This window comes from Nilaparvata lugens, chromosome 6 (assembly GCF_014356525.2).
Source record: "Nilaparvata lugens isolate BPH chromosome 6, ASM1435652v1, whole genome shotgun sequence".
Lineage (NCBI taxonomy): Eukaryota > Metazoa > Arthropoda > Insecta > Hemiptera > Delphacidae > Nilaparvata > Nilaparvata lugens.
In genome coordinates, this window is record NC_052509.1 from 28,611,117 (window position 1) to 28,627,889 (window position 16,773).

Below are 16,773 nucleotides of genomic sequence, written 5' to 3' on the forward strand. Positions count from 1 at the left end.
ATATTTGAATCGGCTCACTATTACCGCCCATCAATTGCTACCATTTGATTGGTTCATGCAAATTTGTTATAGTATACATGCGCCTACGAACCTCCTACTTCCTTAATACATTAAATTATTTTTATCTGGGTTTTTAGTACATTTTTTACATGCAATATAATTTTCTAATGATTGTAGGTTGTTTCTCACTTTACAACAGTTAGCCATGTGCATTTTTGGTTCCTCTAGTTGCATACCATTTAGTTACAATAAATTTCTGCCAAGGTGTCTGGCTAGATTCTACGTTATGCGACTCAATCGATCATTAGGTCGCCGATCATTAGGTCGCCGATCAATAGATATTTTACGCCTAACCTCAAATTTTTAATACTTTATATAATATTATATAAGTAGCAAATTATTTCCATTTCTATTCGGCCGTTATAAATTTAGCCATGATACCTGATATTATCTAATCTTTAAAAACGTTATCGCATTTGGCGATATTAGCCTATTATTCCACTTAGACTTATAAATTTCTTTCAAGTAGGGATTTTCATTTACCCATCAGAATTTGATTCGTTACAATCTGTAAGATCGTTGATGACAATATTTTCTTTTACAAATAAAGCAGCTCCTCCCCTGCTCTTATCAGATCGACAAAAATAAGATACAAGACTGAATCCCGGAATTGATATACAATTCATCTCAGTATCTCTGAGCCAATGCTCAGCTACTGCAATAATTTTCACACTATATTGAGTCGTTAAAAGAGCAAGATCATCAATCTTGTTTGTCAGGCCCTGTAAATTCCAGAACAGAAATATATCTGTTTGAGGTTTTGGTTTTCTAGTTTGACTAAGAATTACAGGTATTGGTAGGCCAATTTGTTGTGCATCCAGGCTGAAGTTGTTGACCATACTATGATCATAATCAACCTCATTGTCATGAGCTAAAAGTTTAAATTCAATTCTCCATTTGAATGTCCGGAAGACAAAGCGTCCAGACAGGTAGGAACCACACCTATAGTTTCCTCAGAGCCTGCAATGTTTATTATTTCAACTCTATGCAAATCATTAATTGGTGATCTCCTATTCAAAGTGGGATAAAAATTTAACCCGCTTTTGTACAACTGTCACTAAGTACCTGATTGAATTATGTACAAAAGTTCAACAGCTGAGTCATAATTTTGTCTCAGTCCCACACACATGCACTCGCTCACTCACTTCCATCATCAACAGACGCCGAAATTATCAGCTGTTTTTCCAAGGATGAATAAATTCTTTTAATGTCCTTCAGCGAGTTTCCCCAGGGATGAGACCTGGTGTGATCGAATTTTCATATTATAAACCTACTATGTTCTGAATTTCGTGAGAATCGTTAGAGCCGTTTTCGAGATCCGGTGAAATACAAACATATAAACATCTAAAAATGTAAACATCAAAACATCTAAACAGAAATTGCTCGTTTAATAGTATAGGATTTAGAATACCTAAACTTGCCGACATTATAATATTGTATGAATAAAATCGTTCCAAATTTGTATGAATGTTTACCAAGATTACTATGCAATATTCTTTTGCAATAAAGAATTATCAATGATATTATTATTCAACTTTTTATAAGTAACCTTAACATTTAAAAAGCAAAGCCTCCCTTACTTATCTTTTAATATCCTTTTAAAATATGTGTCATGTAGTCTTTCCTGATGTAATGAAGTTCTTTCTAGTCCTCCCGAACAAGAACGGGTGCACTGCTAGTCTCAAAAATAATATCAAAAAAATACTTTATTTCTATTTTAAAGAGATAAGAAACGATGGTATATATTTTTACAATATTATGAAAACAGAAAGAATTCCTCACAAGACCAAAGGTAAATAATGTCCTTTGGAAGATTAGAATGTAGAGGTGCGTACAGATATACGCGCCGCGAACATGAGCAATTCAGATATAAAAAGCTTGGCATCAGCTGATTAAAAGTGAATTGCTCATGTTCGCGGCGCATATATCTGTAAGCACCTTAAGATGTGAATTTTATTGTCAATACACTGACTAATGTTAAAAACTAAAGAGTTGGAAGTTGGGGTACTTTGGGGGGGGGTCATTACACATGGATTGGGGGGGCATTACACTTGAATTGGGGGGGGCATGCGCCATTGGCCTTGGGGGGGCTGGGCACCCCTGATTCTAGTTCATTGTGATCATTGAAGGGTTGAAGTGATGAGTTAGTTGTGAATTCTAGTACACAAGTATATTGTGCTTATAATGGGCTCTTCTTTATTTTCTATCGATGTTTTGCTCCAGTAGAGAAAATTAATAATGTTGGTTTTACATTTTATAAGCTTTATAAATAATATAAATTAACGGTAATATAAATTTGATAAGTCCAGTATTAAATTAATCTATGTTGATTTTCATTGTATCGCTTTGTATCAATGTTACTTGCACTGTTTGCAATTCATCACTATTCTCTCAAAAATTAGTTTTTATGAATTTCATGATCTGAAAATTGAAATTCAAATGCTATTTGGATGACGTTCGCATTCCACTGGTTTTTTTACAATAATTGTTACGTTGAAGAGTGAGGAAATTCAATCCATTTGGAAGTAAAAGGAAATCGCAGTGCAATTTGAACAGTGGTTAGTAACTTTGAAATTCAATTGCTCAATTCATTTCGGCTTGATACTATCATTTGTAATTATAGTTGATCAGAAATATAAGCATTGTATATAATGTTTATATTTCAGTTTGACTAATCTTCTATCACAGTCTCGCTTTCATTCATAAACATGATAATGCTAAATACGTTGATTACCTTAAAGATGTAGCTTATCTTACGTTAAACAATGTACAATACAAACAATTTTCATTAAATTACTATTATGATGATCATTGGAATTTCTGCCTGTGATTGAGAAAAAGTCAATTTATGGGCCTTGGAATTCGTACCTAGAAAAAGTTGCATTATTACTAGAAATTTTGTTATTTTTACTATTTATTATAGGTACTGTACATTGATTTTTGTGATTATAGAAATCAACTACTTTATTATGAATCAGGATAAGGATAAATAGGGAAATTGTGAGATGGGGATAACATCCATAGTTAAATTTACATAGCATCAATTTGAAAGCTCTGATAATAATGATTTGAACGGAACTGCGATTCTGGGTTGGTATTGCCTCTTCATGTTCAGTGAGAATAGAAAGCTTCAGAGTAATTCGTTCTCACTATATGTGATAATATTGGTAATATTTGGTAACATTTGTTAATATTTGAACCGAATGTGCAACAAATTAATCTACTTTCAGCTTAAAAATTTTCAACTTATCAGGAGAACAGTGTTATCATATAGTATCTCAGGTAGGCCCACCCTTTTATTTTTTTTGTTCACGTGATCTTATGATATTCATTCCATTATCAAGTGTTTAAATTATAAAGAGTGATGAAACAAGAAAAACACAAGAAAAGCTATGAAAAGAAATTTTGAATCTTCATTTTTCACAAAATAAGGATAAGATGAAGGAGTCGGACACATATTATATCATGAAACTTCGTTGAAAAACATCAATATCTGAAACTAGAGTTATCAAATTGTGTTACTCTGACTCGTATGGAGAAGGCACACTTAATATAATAAATTCTGTGAGCAAACAACGAAATCCTGATTTTTATCATGAGCATGGTTAAATCAAGAAAATTGAAATATTTTTTTATAGTATTGAGAAGTGAAAATCTATATACAGCGCATGTCAAAACAATAGACAAAATTAATTGTTTCGAGCGCCATAGTGTAAATGAGATGCAATGTAGACAGCAGTAAATTATTCTGTTTACTATGGTGAAGGGAGTCAGCCGCGTCGGCTGTTTCCCCTTCCACGGCGTCAAATCGTATCGCAAATACATAACAATATACATCAATGGATTTGCAATGAAAGTGACTACATTAATTATTCGGCTCATTTTTCTTTAAAACTACTTGCTTTAAAGTTAAACGGAGAAAACAAAAAAATCAAATCGAAAAACCCTTAAATTTTTACATTATATTATTTTATCAAGGAAACTGTTCGATTTATTGAGGAAATGAATCTGAGTAATATTGTAGTCTTAAATTTAACGAATCGAATGACATATGATAGATTTTTTTCCGATTAATGGTTACAGAGATAATTGATTTCCAGTTTGCTGTTTACTATGGCTAAGAGAGTCAGCCGCGCCGTTCCGCGTCGACTGTTTCCCCTTCCACGGCGTCAAATCGTATCGCAAATACATAACAATATACATCAATGGATTTGCAATGAAAGTGACTACATTAATTATTCGGCTCATTTTTCTTTAAAACTACTTGCTTTAAAGTTAAACGGAGAAAACAAAAAAATCAAATCGCAAACCCCCTAAATTTTTACATATATATTATTTTATCAAGAAAACTGTTGATTTTATTCAAAAAATGAATATAACTAATATTGTAGTCCATAATGTAACGAATCGAATGGCATATAAAAGAACTGTTTCCGATCAATGGGTACAGAGATAATTGATTTTACGTGATTACCTGCATTTTTCAACTTTGAGGGGGGCTAGGGGGGAAAGCTCCAAGGGGATTTCTTGGGACTTTTGGGAGAATGACCCTCTGGGAGGGTTCTATCGATGGTAAAAGATTCAGCTTTTATTTAATTTTCGGATCGAAAAAACCTTTATTGACTGGGCTATAAGTAGCTCATGAACATGGTAAGGTGAACGCCATATGAAAACGAGATAATATTTACACATGATTCTCTAACATAATATGTTGTAATATGTTAGAATATTTTTCGTGATAATAAAATCAGCTGTGCTTTTAGTTTAAGTTTGTTTTTCGGTAATCCTTCAAAATTATATTTTTAACATGTGAATATTTCCTATTTTAGTTATATTAATGTGAAATATTTCTTCTATGTGAAAATATCAGCAGTATGTACAACTTTTCTTATCATCAACTATTCCATCATTGTATACAAATCGAATTTATACGATTTCCAACTTGATTAACCTGTATATTTGCAGTTATTGAACGAAAGCTATAACGTGATTTGACGACATACGTTATTGAGGATATAACCAATACCTACTATTAATAGAAAGCTATTACTAAGTAATAGCATAGAACGTTATTGAGGATATAACCAATACCTACTATTAATAGAAAGCTATTACTAAGTAATAGCATAAGTAGATATCCCATGGTATAGAGCGTTTATGTCACAACTTTACTGTTATCTCAAGCTGATAGTCCACATAGTTTCCATGTATTTCTTTCCTGTGAAGCTTTATGACGCTGGTAGTCTCTCATATTGTGCCGTTCATACACTTTTACCCGGTCAAAACTGTAAAAATCGACAATAATCGACAGTAATCGGCTTGAGATAACAGTAAAAGTTGCCATAAACGCCCTATACCATGCGATATCTACTTACGCTATTGTTTCTCTATGGTAATTGCGGGTATTGAATCAGGGTAACATTGAAATTGTGTAAGAAAAAATGTGTGGCTGTCTGTCTTGAATTTTGATTCTGACTTATTCCATAATATATAAAGTATTCATAAAGTTCTATAGATTCACAAACACATGATGAGTGATATTATTAAACAAATCGCAGATTTCAAAATTAGTACAATACTTCCTGAGTGAGTTTTACAGCTCGGGGATTCACTAAATTCATGTGAAGAGAAGAAAGACATTGGAGGTGTAGGTGGTGATTGACAAAGGATGAGCGGGTGTGAAATGGGTAGGTGGTGACGACTAGTGAGGGTTGAATTTGCTAGGACAATGGAAACGGAAAGAAGTTAGGACGAAGGACAATGCTATAAGCTTAGAAGGACCATGTTGACAGAAGAGGGCTCAATTTTATTGTTTTGATGTTTCAAAACTACACTCAAGTTTACACTACAGCTATTCATTTGTTTTATTTTTGTCATTGCACAATAAACGTAAAATTGTTGATTGAACCATTACGCAAAGAAATATATTTTGTGAATTGCTAACTTTGTCAATCACTCCCACAACAATAACCATGATAATGGTCACTGACTATAGCTCTGAAGAGAGAAAGCTCTGAGACTAGTTAGATAGAAAGAAAATGAGAAAGAGAGAGAAGGCGCTCAATCAGTGCTTTGGGCTTAGGCAGTGAACTGACCGTGTGCTACTGTTCTGACCGCATGAACAATACAATCCAATTGAACAATGCATTGGAATTAAAAACTCGCTTCCGGCAGAAACGTTCAACCGATTTGTTTGAAATTAATTATAAAATTCTTGAAAAAAAATTGCCTTTAAAATGACTTAATTTTTTTCTCAATATAAAAATTATTATCAATTGTAAAAACTTATTCAAATTGGGGAAAAAATTATCATATGGTAGCGAGTTTTAAAACTTTAAGGTGATTGCAAAACAGTCTTGGTCTTCCATATTGGACTAAAAATAAGTAAGTAATCACATGAAGTAATTTGACCCCAACAGTGCTGCTATCTATAGGGCTAGAATCACAATTTTTTCTATGCTGTATCGCCTTAATTTAGAACATCTTAATTTTAATCCGATTGATGTCAATAAGTACACCCCCATAAGGGAAGAAAGTAATTTTGCGACAAGCATTAGTCTATGGACTTCTCTACTGTATATCGTACTTCTAGTAATTATTATCATAATTGTTTATAAAGAATTCTACAAAAATGTGCAACCCGTTCTTGCAGCTCATCCACCCCCTGATGTTCTCTTTAGGGATGGAGGAGTTATATGAGTGTAAACTGCATAGAATCACAATTAACTTGTTTAGTCAGCATAGTCGTAGTGGAAGACAATATTGTATTCAGAGCTCAGTTCCTCGCCAGCATACATAGCGAACGGACCTCATGAAAAACTTTGTAATGTTTTTTAATAAATAAAATTGTTTTTTAAAAAGTGATATTTATTTATTGCCAAACTATAACTTACATGGACCACTTTTGTTTATCATCTACAAAAATTATTTACCAAGTGTGATAAGTTATTGCCACATCGACAACCAGCCCTACCTTTTTGCCGATGATCTGGGTCTAATAATGAATTGGTCTGATAAACAAAGTGTAGTTTCAGTGTTTGAAATAAGCAAATTGGTCATAGCCTAAGGAATTGGTGTGCATCAAACTATTTCAAGTCTGAATCTACAAAAAACCAACGATTTACAGCTCAGCTACAACACCAGGTCCACCAACATAGGCTTTCTAATGGGTTTCATGCTTGACACGAATTTGAGTTGGAAGAGCCTATAGCATACATAGCTGGTAAGCTGAGTAACGTTTTATTTGTACTGCGCAGGCTGAGACGTGTTGTGAGCCATGATGTTTTAATGAGTGTGTATTGCGCTCATGTATTTAGTCATCTATCTTATGGCATACAATTGTGGGGAAACTGTCCCACAATTATCACAGTTTTCAGACTACAAAAGTCGAAAAGATAGCTGTAAGAATTATCTGTAATGAACCACCCCTAGCTTCATGTAGAGCACTATTCCGTAAATAAAGGTTATTGTTTCTGCCTTCACTCTATGTGTTTTCGTGCTGTTTATATTTTAAAAAGCACCTGAGTAATTTTAGAGTCAATAACAATATCCATAGTTATCCCACAAGAGGCAGCCTGTTACAATATTGAGAGCAACCAATATACAATCTCTCAAAAAAATAGGAGATACATGTCCGTAAGGTTACCTATTCAATGAACTTGTTGTGGAAGTTGAACTATGAACGTTCCACAATTTAAAACTCACTCGTGGGATTCGCTACTGGAAAGGTGCCTGTATTCTGTTTGAGTTTTCTTTTGTAAAAGTTCAAAGTTTACTGTTATATGTTGTTAATGTTGATATGCGTCTTAGTGTTTACTATTATAATATAACAGCAAATATTGTATTATTTTCACTGTTGTGTAATTAGTTGTTCTTTGTATAGCCTATTGTAAATGACGTAGTTAGTAGAATTATCATGTTTCTTGGCAATAAAAGATTGATTGTTTGATACTATTGATACTTGACATTGGTGGTTAAGAAGTTTGATGAATCATGTGGCCTGAGATCAGCTTAACTGGATTAGAAATTTTAATCCTTATTTTTGTGAAATAATGAACTTAATAATCTTTAGATGGGAAAACTAGTGCATCATGATACTTTATTATGAACTCAGATTTCTAGTGACTTCAAATGAATTAAATTTTTGTTTGTTCAGCATTCCATAAAGCGGGAAGACCCGAGGAAGCATTCGCCGTTCTGCATCAGCTAACATTGAATGCAGTTGACGAGAGCCGATTCAATGATGCCAGCTACTATTATTGGGTGCTCAGTAGGCAGTGCCTGGATATTGCTAACCAGAGGTAACGAGGCTGATGTGAACAGTAGACCAAGCGCAGTTATCTTCAACACGTGTTGAAGCGTGATTCACGTTTACATTCACGTTGATTCAAGTTAAAGAATAAATATGCTCTACTCTTATTATAAGTAGAGTATATAATGTATTACTACAGTAATACTTTAGTAGTAACCTTTCGGAGGACACTCTTATTTCAGAAAAAGAGGCTACCACATACTTGAACCAGAGAATAGTTGTGTGGTACTTATGTCATGGTTTGAATAGAACATTTTTCATTAATAGTTTCTGGATGAATCTTGCTCATTTCAAACAAATCTTATACTCTCGAGTCTGGAGCATGATATAAATTTGTAAAATGTAGGAGAGTTAGGAAGTGTCGAAGGCATAAGTTAAAAACTAGTGATATCGGATTTATTCAACCCTCTGACGAATCTTAGATGTACCGGCACTACTTTATTTTCTTTTTTTTTTGGATCATCTCATTTTCATACTTTTTTGTGTGTATCATCTCATTTTCACTGTCACTTTTCTCAACTCTTGAGCTGGATTCCTTCAGCTTGAATCTTATAAAATTCCGTTGTCACGTTTGGCCGAAAATGCGTCACAAACATACATACAAAAGCAAATCTTGTCGAGTTGGAATGTAGTCCTCACTAAGTTCGGTCAATTATATCACAGTTATTCTTGATAGTTCTTTTCATTTTATGTTGACAAAATTGGCATTGACATTTGTAACTTTCACATAGAAAGACTTATTCTGTCCTAGCCAGAATATTTTGAATATTATGAATATTATATATTATGATAATATTATTTACTAATATAATTGAGCCATCAATTCATTATTGTTTCTTTTTTACGTTGTAAAAGTTGTGCGAGATAATTTTTTGTAAATTAGAAGTATTTAGAGGATAACTAATTGGAGATGACAATACAGTTAACTATTATTACTGCACTTCCACATGCCACCAGGCGCGCTACTGACGTCTATTTAGTTAGTGCTTTAATTCAGTTAGTTAGTGCTTAAAATTAGTGCTTTTAATAGTGCTTTTAATTTAGTTAGTGCTTTAGTTCATTTTAATCATTCAAGTATTCATTGAATAAATGACATACATTTAATTCAATCGTATTTTTAGATACTGGTTTTCGTCACATACTTTGACTAGTAAGTAGTATTAGTATACAGGTATGTTGAATATTTTCTGGTAAATACTAATATGTATGGGTATTGCACATGAATTTACTAATTGCTACTTTTTAATGTGCTTCTCAAAATAATTATTGTAACAGGTATTGTTGTTGTTCATACAGGCCAGACCAAAAAGACGAGATGCTATCTAGATTTGCAGAGCACGAGAAGTATGCTTCCATCTATTATGCATTCCACACAATTCAGTGCTATCTGGTAAGTTCAACGTCTACAATCTACATGATTGTTTTTAAACTATTCATATCATTATAACTTCTTCTTAGCCTTTTCCCACTCGGGTGGGGTCGGCGTTTCGGGTCAGTCTCTTCCAGGGGTCCCGGCCATGGGCTTCGTTTGGTGTTATTCCCTTCTCTACAATATCTTGGGCGATGCAATTTTTCCGTTTCTTCCTAGGTTTTCCCCTCTTCCTATTGCCTTCGACATCTAAGTGGTCGATCGTTTTTCCCACATAATCATCCTCCCTTCTCTCCACCACTTCTTCGTACCATTGCAATCTATTTTCTTGTATCTTCTTTGATATTTCTGCAAAATTCATTCTGTCTATTATTATTTAATTCAACCAATTATTACAACATTATAATCATAATATAAGTATCAATATAACATTTTCACATTATTATAAATTAGCTTTAAATAGCATTCTGAAAATGTTTTAAAATTATGTACAGACCATAACCGTGGAATTTCAATCACACTAAAGGATTGAACTAATAACTCATTTTTAATGCTTAAAATTACTATGTTAAATTAGCACAAACCTCAACTGGTGACCATATTCCAACGAATTATTTGTTTATTACTTTCACGTCTTTTCATATAGTTTCTTCTTAAATTACTTGAAGTATCAAAAATATTACAAGTATCAACTATATCAAATGTTAGGAAGTCATAATGTAGAGTTAAGCTCATTTTTAAATTCATTATTGTTATTTTAAATTGATTGTTTTTTCAGGAAGAACCATTCACATCGTATCAACCCGAGGCGTTATTCAATATATCAAGGTTTCTAATGTATGAAACGAAAACAGCTCAGCCCAAAGGTGTTTCACAATTGTATCCTCTCATACAGTAATTTCAAATTCAAATTCATTTATCCTTAATGATAATTACAAAATTCAAAACTCAAAGTACAAAATACATTACTTAATATGTATAGCACATAACAAAAAACACTTAACTGTCTTATAATTCTAATCTGAATAGGTAAGACGATACAAATAGGTGAAAAACACTTAGAAACTTACATTATTTTCCGTTGTCTACAACTACAACAACCGTTGACAAAGGTGACGCAGTCACCGAAAATAATGTAAGTTTCCAAGTGTTTTTTCACCTATTTCTATCGTCTTACCTATGCAAATTAGTATTACTTAATATTTAGATATACAGTAGGTTGTATAATAAGTAATATAAATAATTTAATTTAGAAATTATTTGCTAATGTAAGTCACCAATTCGAATGAATATCAGTATAATTATTCAGTAATGAATTAGTTCAACTCATAGATTTTAGATATTGTAGTAAATACTCTCTTGATTGATTGCAAATTTCGATGTCAATACTACCTTTTTTACATGAAATAACGACCTGAGTAATCATTCAACTTGTTTCAACTTGAGAATGATTCACACGTAGGCCTGAAGCGCGATTTCCGTTAAGATAGCATTTTCATTTTTAAACTTTTGAAATCATAATTTAGAAATAAGTTTCCAAGTAATGAATATTTAATCGGTATTTCAAGTAAGATTGGTAAAATCAGAGATTGTTCATTAACTATCAACAAATCAATAATGTGATACACATTTTATTGAATATTAATATGATTTAGACTTTATTATTTATAAATAATATTGCACAACATTTTCTTTAACTTTCTTATTATTTAGTGCTATTCTGTACGCATTGTCGAAACAAGCGAGAAATTTGGGTGCTTTCAAGTTAGCTCGACAAGTTTTGGACAAAATGCAGAGTTTCCGAATACCTCCACAGTTCCAGGTAAAACGTTTTCATTTGTCTCATTTTCACAATTTGTTCCTAGCTAATCTGTATACATGATTTTGTCTGAATATAACACACTCGGAAAAATGTGTTAGACTTTGTTTTACGAAATAAAACTTTCCATTTAGAAATTAGAGTTTGTATACAAGCACAATGAACTTACAGAATATTAGCTATATTAGCAAACATTCCTTCAGTAGTTTACCAATTTATTTGAATGTTTTATCTAATCCAAATTTTAGTGAGATCCTTTTTTCATGCTATTATATTGTCTTGGCTGTGTTGCCTAAAGAATGGTTTTTACTAGTAGAGTTAGTGGTCGAGTAACTGGCATACTAACTCTACCGAGCTAATTCTACGCTACTTACTTGGTCGAGTAACTGGTTTCAGTTTAAGCCTGGTTTTTAATTGAGAATAGTAGGTAAAGTGTGTTATCTAGTGAAAAGAACTAACCTTAAAATGTCAATACTTTTAAATAAATGAATATTCGATTAACAACAACAACAACAACAACAATTGCATGCAATCACGGTAGTTAGAAGAAGACGGTAAGGGTCACGCGCAGGTAGACCGGAGCTCTGACGTCACAGCCACCGAAGCTACCAACTCTACTGACTACTTTAAGCCGGTATTTGTATGCACGCTGTTGCTAAACAGATTACAATTCATATGCTAATCGTTTTGAGATTTGAAATTTCGCCTCTTTATCATCAAAATGTCAGTTGGAATATTTCAAGTAATAATTCTTGTATATTGGACCTGGAAATACGGTACATTTGATAGAATAATTCGAAACCCATTAGTAGGCTACTGTACTGCTGTTATAGTATCAATATTCGGGCTAAATAATGTTAAATAATACTGTATTGTAATAATAAGTACTGTATGAATACTGTATTAACATATCTGAATGTCAGGGGCGAAGCGTGACTTTTCGGCTCAGTCATCTCCAGGAACAATTCAGTTGAAAGTTTGAATGAAAGCTGCACCCCCTCCCCTACTTTAAAGATAATGTTCCATTTTTGACGATTATTTATCGAGAAAGATGACATCTAGTATAAGATAAGCTTACTATTAAAAATCCTTGAGATGAAAACTATAGAACTTGGCTAAATCTCAAGCTCAGAAACTGGCCCTCAAATTAATTTAAAAAATTGAAATGAAATTCTTTATTCTATATTGATTCATACAACAAGTACATCATCAAAAATGACAGGGAGAGAAAAATAAGGAAACCTTGTGCTATTCCTCTCCCAAATTCAGAAAAGGTTACACATAGTCCGAAATAGGTTAATTTCTTTAGTTGTTTACTTCACTAAATTTTCAGTTCTTAATATTTTCAAAAAAGTAGATTTTTAAATATAGATGCTTCAAAAACAAACATAGAAGAAATAATAATAACTATTATCAATAACAAATTGCAAACGAAATAATTATCGTATGGTTTGCAACACTGGCGCGGAACAGTGGAATCGCAGAAAATAGCGATGTCTTTGACCGTTTACTCCACCATCGTTTACGGGGATAGTGAGAGTGATGATGCAGAAGAGTGGTGGTAACCAATGCTAAATAGCATTACTGGAATCGCATATTTTTGAGAATCACATTGAACGGACGGAACTGATGATGCAGTAGTCTACTTAATTCGAGCTTGGTGCGCTCGCAAAAAAATGTTCCTCTTTTGGTTTCTTCACCTTTTTTTGTATTTATTTTAATTATTTACAATTAGATAATATACACATTACATATCAATTTCTGTCCAGTCATCGGCGAATCCAGAGATGACCGGACGTCTTGCCTCTGCTGAATGTGAATATACAGTGTGTGTATTAGAGTCTCGTAAATAACTGCAATAATCATTAAAACTATACATATTGTAAGTGTATATTGTGTTTATTGCACATCTATGATACAATGTTAAAATCATTATACATCTAAGTTATTGAATACAGTAGAACTCCCATACTACCTATCAATTCAGATGGTTTTTTTTAATTCTAGTGCCACAAACTATCACATGCTTTAGAAATATTTGCCAGTTACAAAGAACAAATTATCACAATCATGTAAAAAATTGAAAATTAATGCATTATAAGTGAATTGCTTGAAATAGAAATTACCTGTCTCCTTGGAGTATTTTTAGAATGCGATTTTCTTCATCTTCTTGCTCATCTTGCGTCTGTTATCCACTGCTTGATTGGATGCTGCTCTTTTCTTATTCTTCTTATTCAACTCTTTCATCCTCATAAAAGAGCGCGTTCTCACAAAACATTCGATGGCAAAGTCGTCGATATTATCAAATTTTTCTTTTATAACGTTGATGAGGGTCGCCATTACGTTTGAACATTTTTGAAGTTTTTCTCCATGAAACTTTTCAAATTCTTTTTCTAATTGAATTGTTATTTTTAGCCACTCATCTGATAGATTGATTAGGCCACCTATAGATATAAAAGAAAGCCAATCACAATTTTTCGAAGCATTTTGTCCGGATCGTTCACTATAATTGAATGTTGTAGAAATACCTTTTTTAAAAACACGTTAAGCTATGTAGCCCGATAGCACTTTCAGCAAGTCCAAATTTTCTACAATCTCTTCTCCCTGGCTCTGCTCACTTAGTTCCTCCATTACTTTGCCAAATACTGAGTCAAGTTCCTTATCATCCATGTCATCCATACATGAATCTTCTTCAGAATGCGAACACAATCTACTTTTGTCAGTAGATCAACACTAAGAGTCTCACATGGTTCGGAAGTGCAATTTCCAGTCTTTATTATTGCAGATGCACTTTTAGAAAATAGAAGAGATTTCATTCTCTGACTCACTGTTGTTGGTAAAGGGTGGTCGTAGAATCTGTCTATACCTCTAATCTGAGAGAAAAAAGATTCTAAAACGTCCTGATTGCATCGAGATGTTAACAAATATTGGTACCCTTCTAGCTGCATTTCGTTTGTACAATCCCTGTGTACTCCGAATAGAAATCATGCATCCAACTTGAAATGGTAACAAATTCTTTTTCCCTATTTCTCGAGCAGAAGAGCACAGGTCGTGCAGCTTATTTAAAACCGAATTTTGTAATTCCAAACTGGTACCATAGCCACTTTTCAATTTGTTGTTGGGGTGATGTGGAATTCTAGAGTTCAACACATCATACCCATCATTCACGGTTGTTAAAAAATCTACGACATGATCATTGCCAGGTAAAATGTATGAAATAGCCTTGGCAGCAGTTCTGGAAAGAAGTTCAGCTGCTTTCCTCACATTCTGTCTTTTACTTCCTGTTAAAAGTAAATGTCCCTCTGTTATTTTATACTCATATTTTAATTCTGTAGTGTTCTGTTGTTTAATCAGGTCAAATAAAATATCTTTGGTCACCATTATTCCACCTGGCAGTTCAAACCCTTGGTCCAAGAGATGGTTACGTATCAATTTGGGGGCGCGACAGTCGAGGCCTGCGACAGTAGAGGACTGTTTTCCAGTCCTCTACGGTCGTAGGCCTCGACTGTCGGGAGTGTACGAAAATTGAAGAGTTCTCTACTGTCGCCTAACGCAGGCGACATTTGAGGCCTCTTTTTCAGGAGTCCTCTACCGTCGCAGGTCTCGACTGTCGGGGCTGTACAAAAATTAGAGAGGCCTCAACTGTCGCCTAACGCAGGCGACATTTGAGGCCTCTTTTTCAGGAGTCCTCTACCGTCGCTGGCCTCGAATGTTGCAGGTCTCTACCGTCGCTGGTCTCGACTGTCGCAGGACTTCTGTCGTTTGCCTCGTTTGACATCGACCCATCAATTTGAGCACATGAGGAACATCCGAAAAAGCCCGAATAGCACAATCATCACAACAGGGATTATCAACTGAGGGTTTTGTTTGTGATATTCCCAAGTCAGATACAAGCTTACGATTAGACCCACCCATATCGCTAACAAATCCTCTACACCTAAATCCACTTTCCTCTACAAGTCTTATTGCTTGGAAAAATATATCGATTGTTACAGCTTGATCAAACTGATAAAAAATCGGTTGCTTCCATTTTCCTGCTACACTCCGTATTATTATCACTTGCACATTAACATGAGGACCTCTAAAAACATCCATCAAGCTGTCATAACAAATTTCCGATCGAACCTTCATTTCATTGAAGCTCATAATCACATCTTTCTCAAATTCATTTGTTAATGCTAGCTTGACCCCTGAGTAGAGAAAAACTAACTTCCAAAAACCCAGGTGGTGTAGAAAACTGGGATAAACGTCTATGAATAGTCTTTTCACTTGGAAGAGGATATTTTAGAATCTCTCTTATGTAGTCCAAACCTTTTTTTGAAATATATCTTATAGTCACAGCCTTAGCCACATCATCTGATGACCAATTAGTGCATTTTCCTTTCGAGATCATCTGTTGCTGACAATTTGAAAAAATGCGTTCATAGTTTGTTTCAGTTTGTTTTCTAATATTAAAATTGAATTATTGGCTCGTTTTACTTCATCCTCTAGCTTTACATTAATTCCATTAAGCATCTTATTCTCAGTAAGCAAAGCTTTGTAATTAGCAATGTCAATAACATTAGCGTCTACATTATCCAAATTATCTTATTCATTATTTACAATATATACATTACTTGCAGTATCTACATTACTTGCAGTATCTACATTACTTACACTATCTGCATTATTGTTAAAATCATCCAACAATGTCTGCACAATTTTTCTATTTTCCCGGCCTATTAATCGACAGCTACGGTCAGATTCAGTCTTTTTTTATTTTAAAAGTCGGTAAACTTGGAATTTTGACTGTTGGAATCGCAGTTTTTTATTAATATTTTTCTTAGGGGGTTTTAGTAATTCGGATTTCAACTCACGCTCGAATTCATCTTATACGAAATGTCGGGAGCATATGACTGCTGTTTTCCCATTAAAATCATCCTTCCTTCTACAAGAATGCACCCATTGTTTATACAAGTCATCCTGTTTTGGAAATTTGTGAAATGATATGTTAAGTAACTTGGCTTTGTCCGAATGAATTGAACAGCCAGCTATCGCGCAACACGGCATACTACACAGTCATCGAGTGACAAAGTATTTAAAAGTGTAGAAAGTCGGAGTTTAAAACACAAATCTGCATGAGTTAATAGAAGATCCAACAACGAAGAACTACACACATCATTATCAAAACCATAAACTGCACTTTAAACAACACTTTTTCCGAATTCTATTCCA

At 33.7% G+C, this 16,773-nt stretch overlaps 1 protein-coding gene across 1 annotated transcript in view; it reads left to right on the plus strand.

The window, feature by feature from the left end:
- LOC111053694 (intraflagellar transport protein 122 homolog) overlaps window positions 1–16,773 on the plus strand; it is a 128,839-nt gene that overhangs the window by 91,203 nt on the left and 20,863 nt on the right. Inside the window, 4 exon segments of the mRNA XM_039431419.1 lie at window positions 8,216–8,360; window positions 9,668–9,761; window positions 10,519–10,619; window positions 11,454–11,562. Coding sequence (XP_039287353.1) covers window positions 8,216–8,360; window positions 9,668–9,761; window positions 10,519–10,619; window positions 11,454–11,562 — 449 coding nt within the window.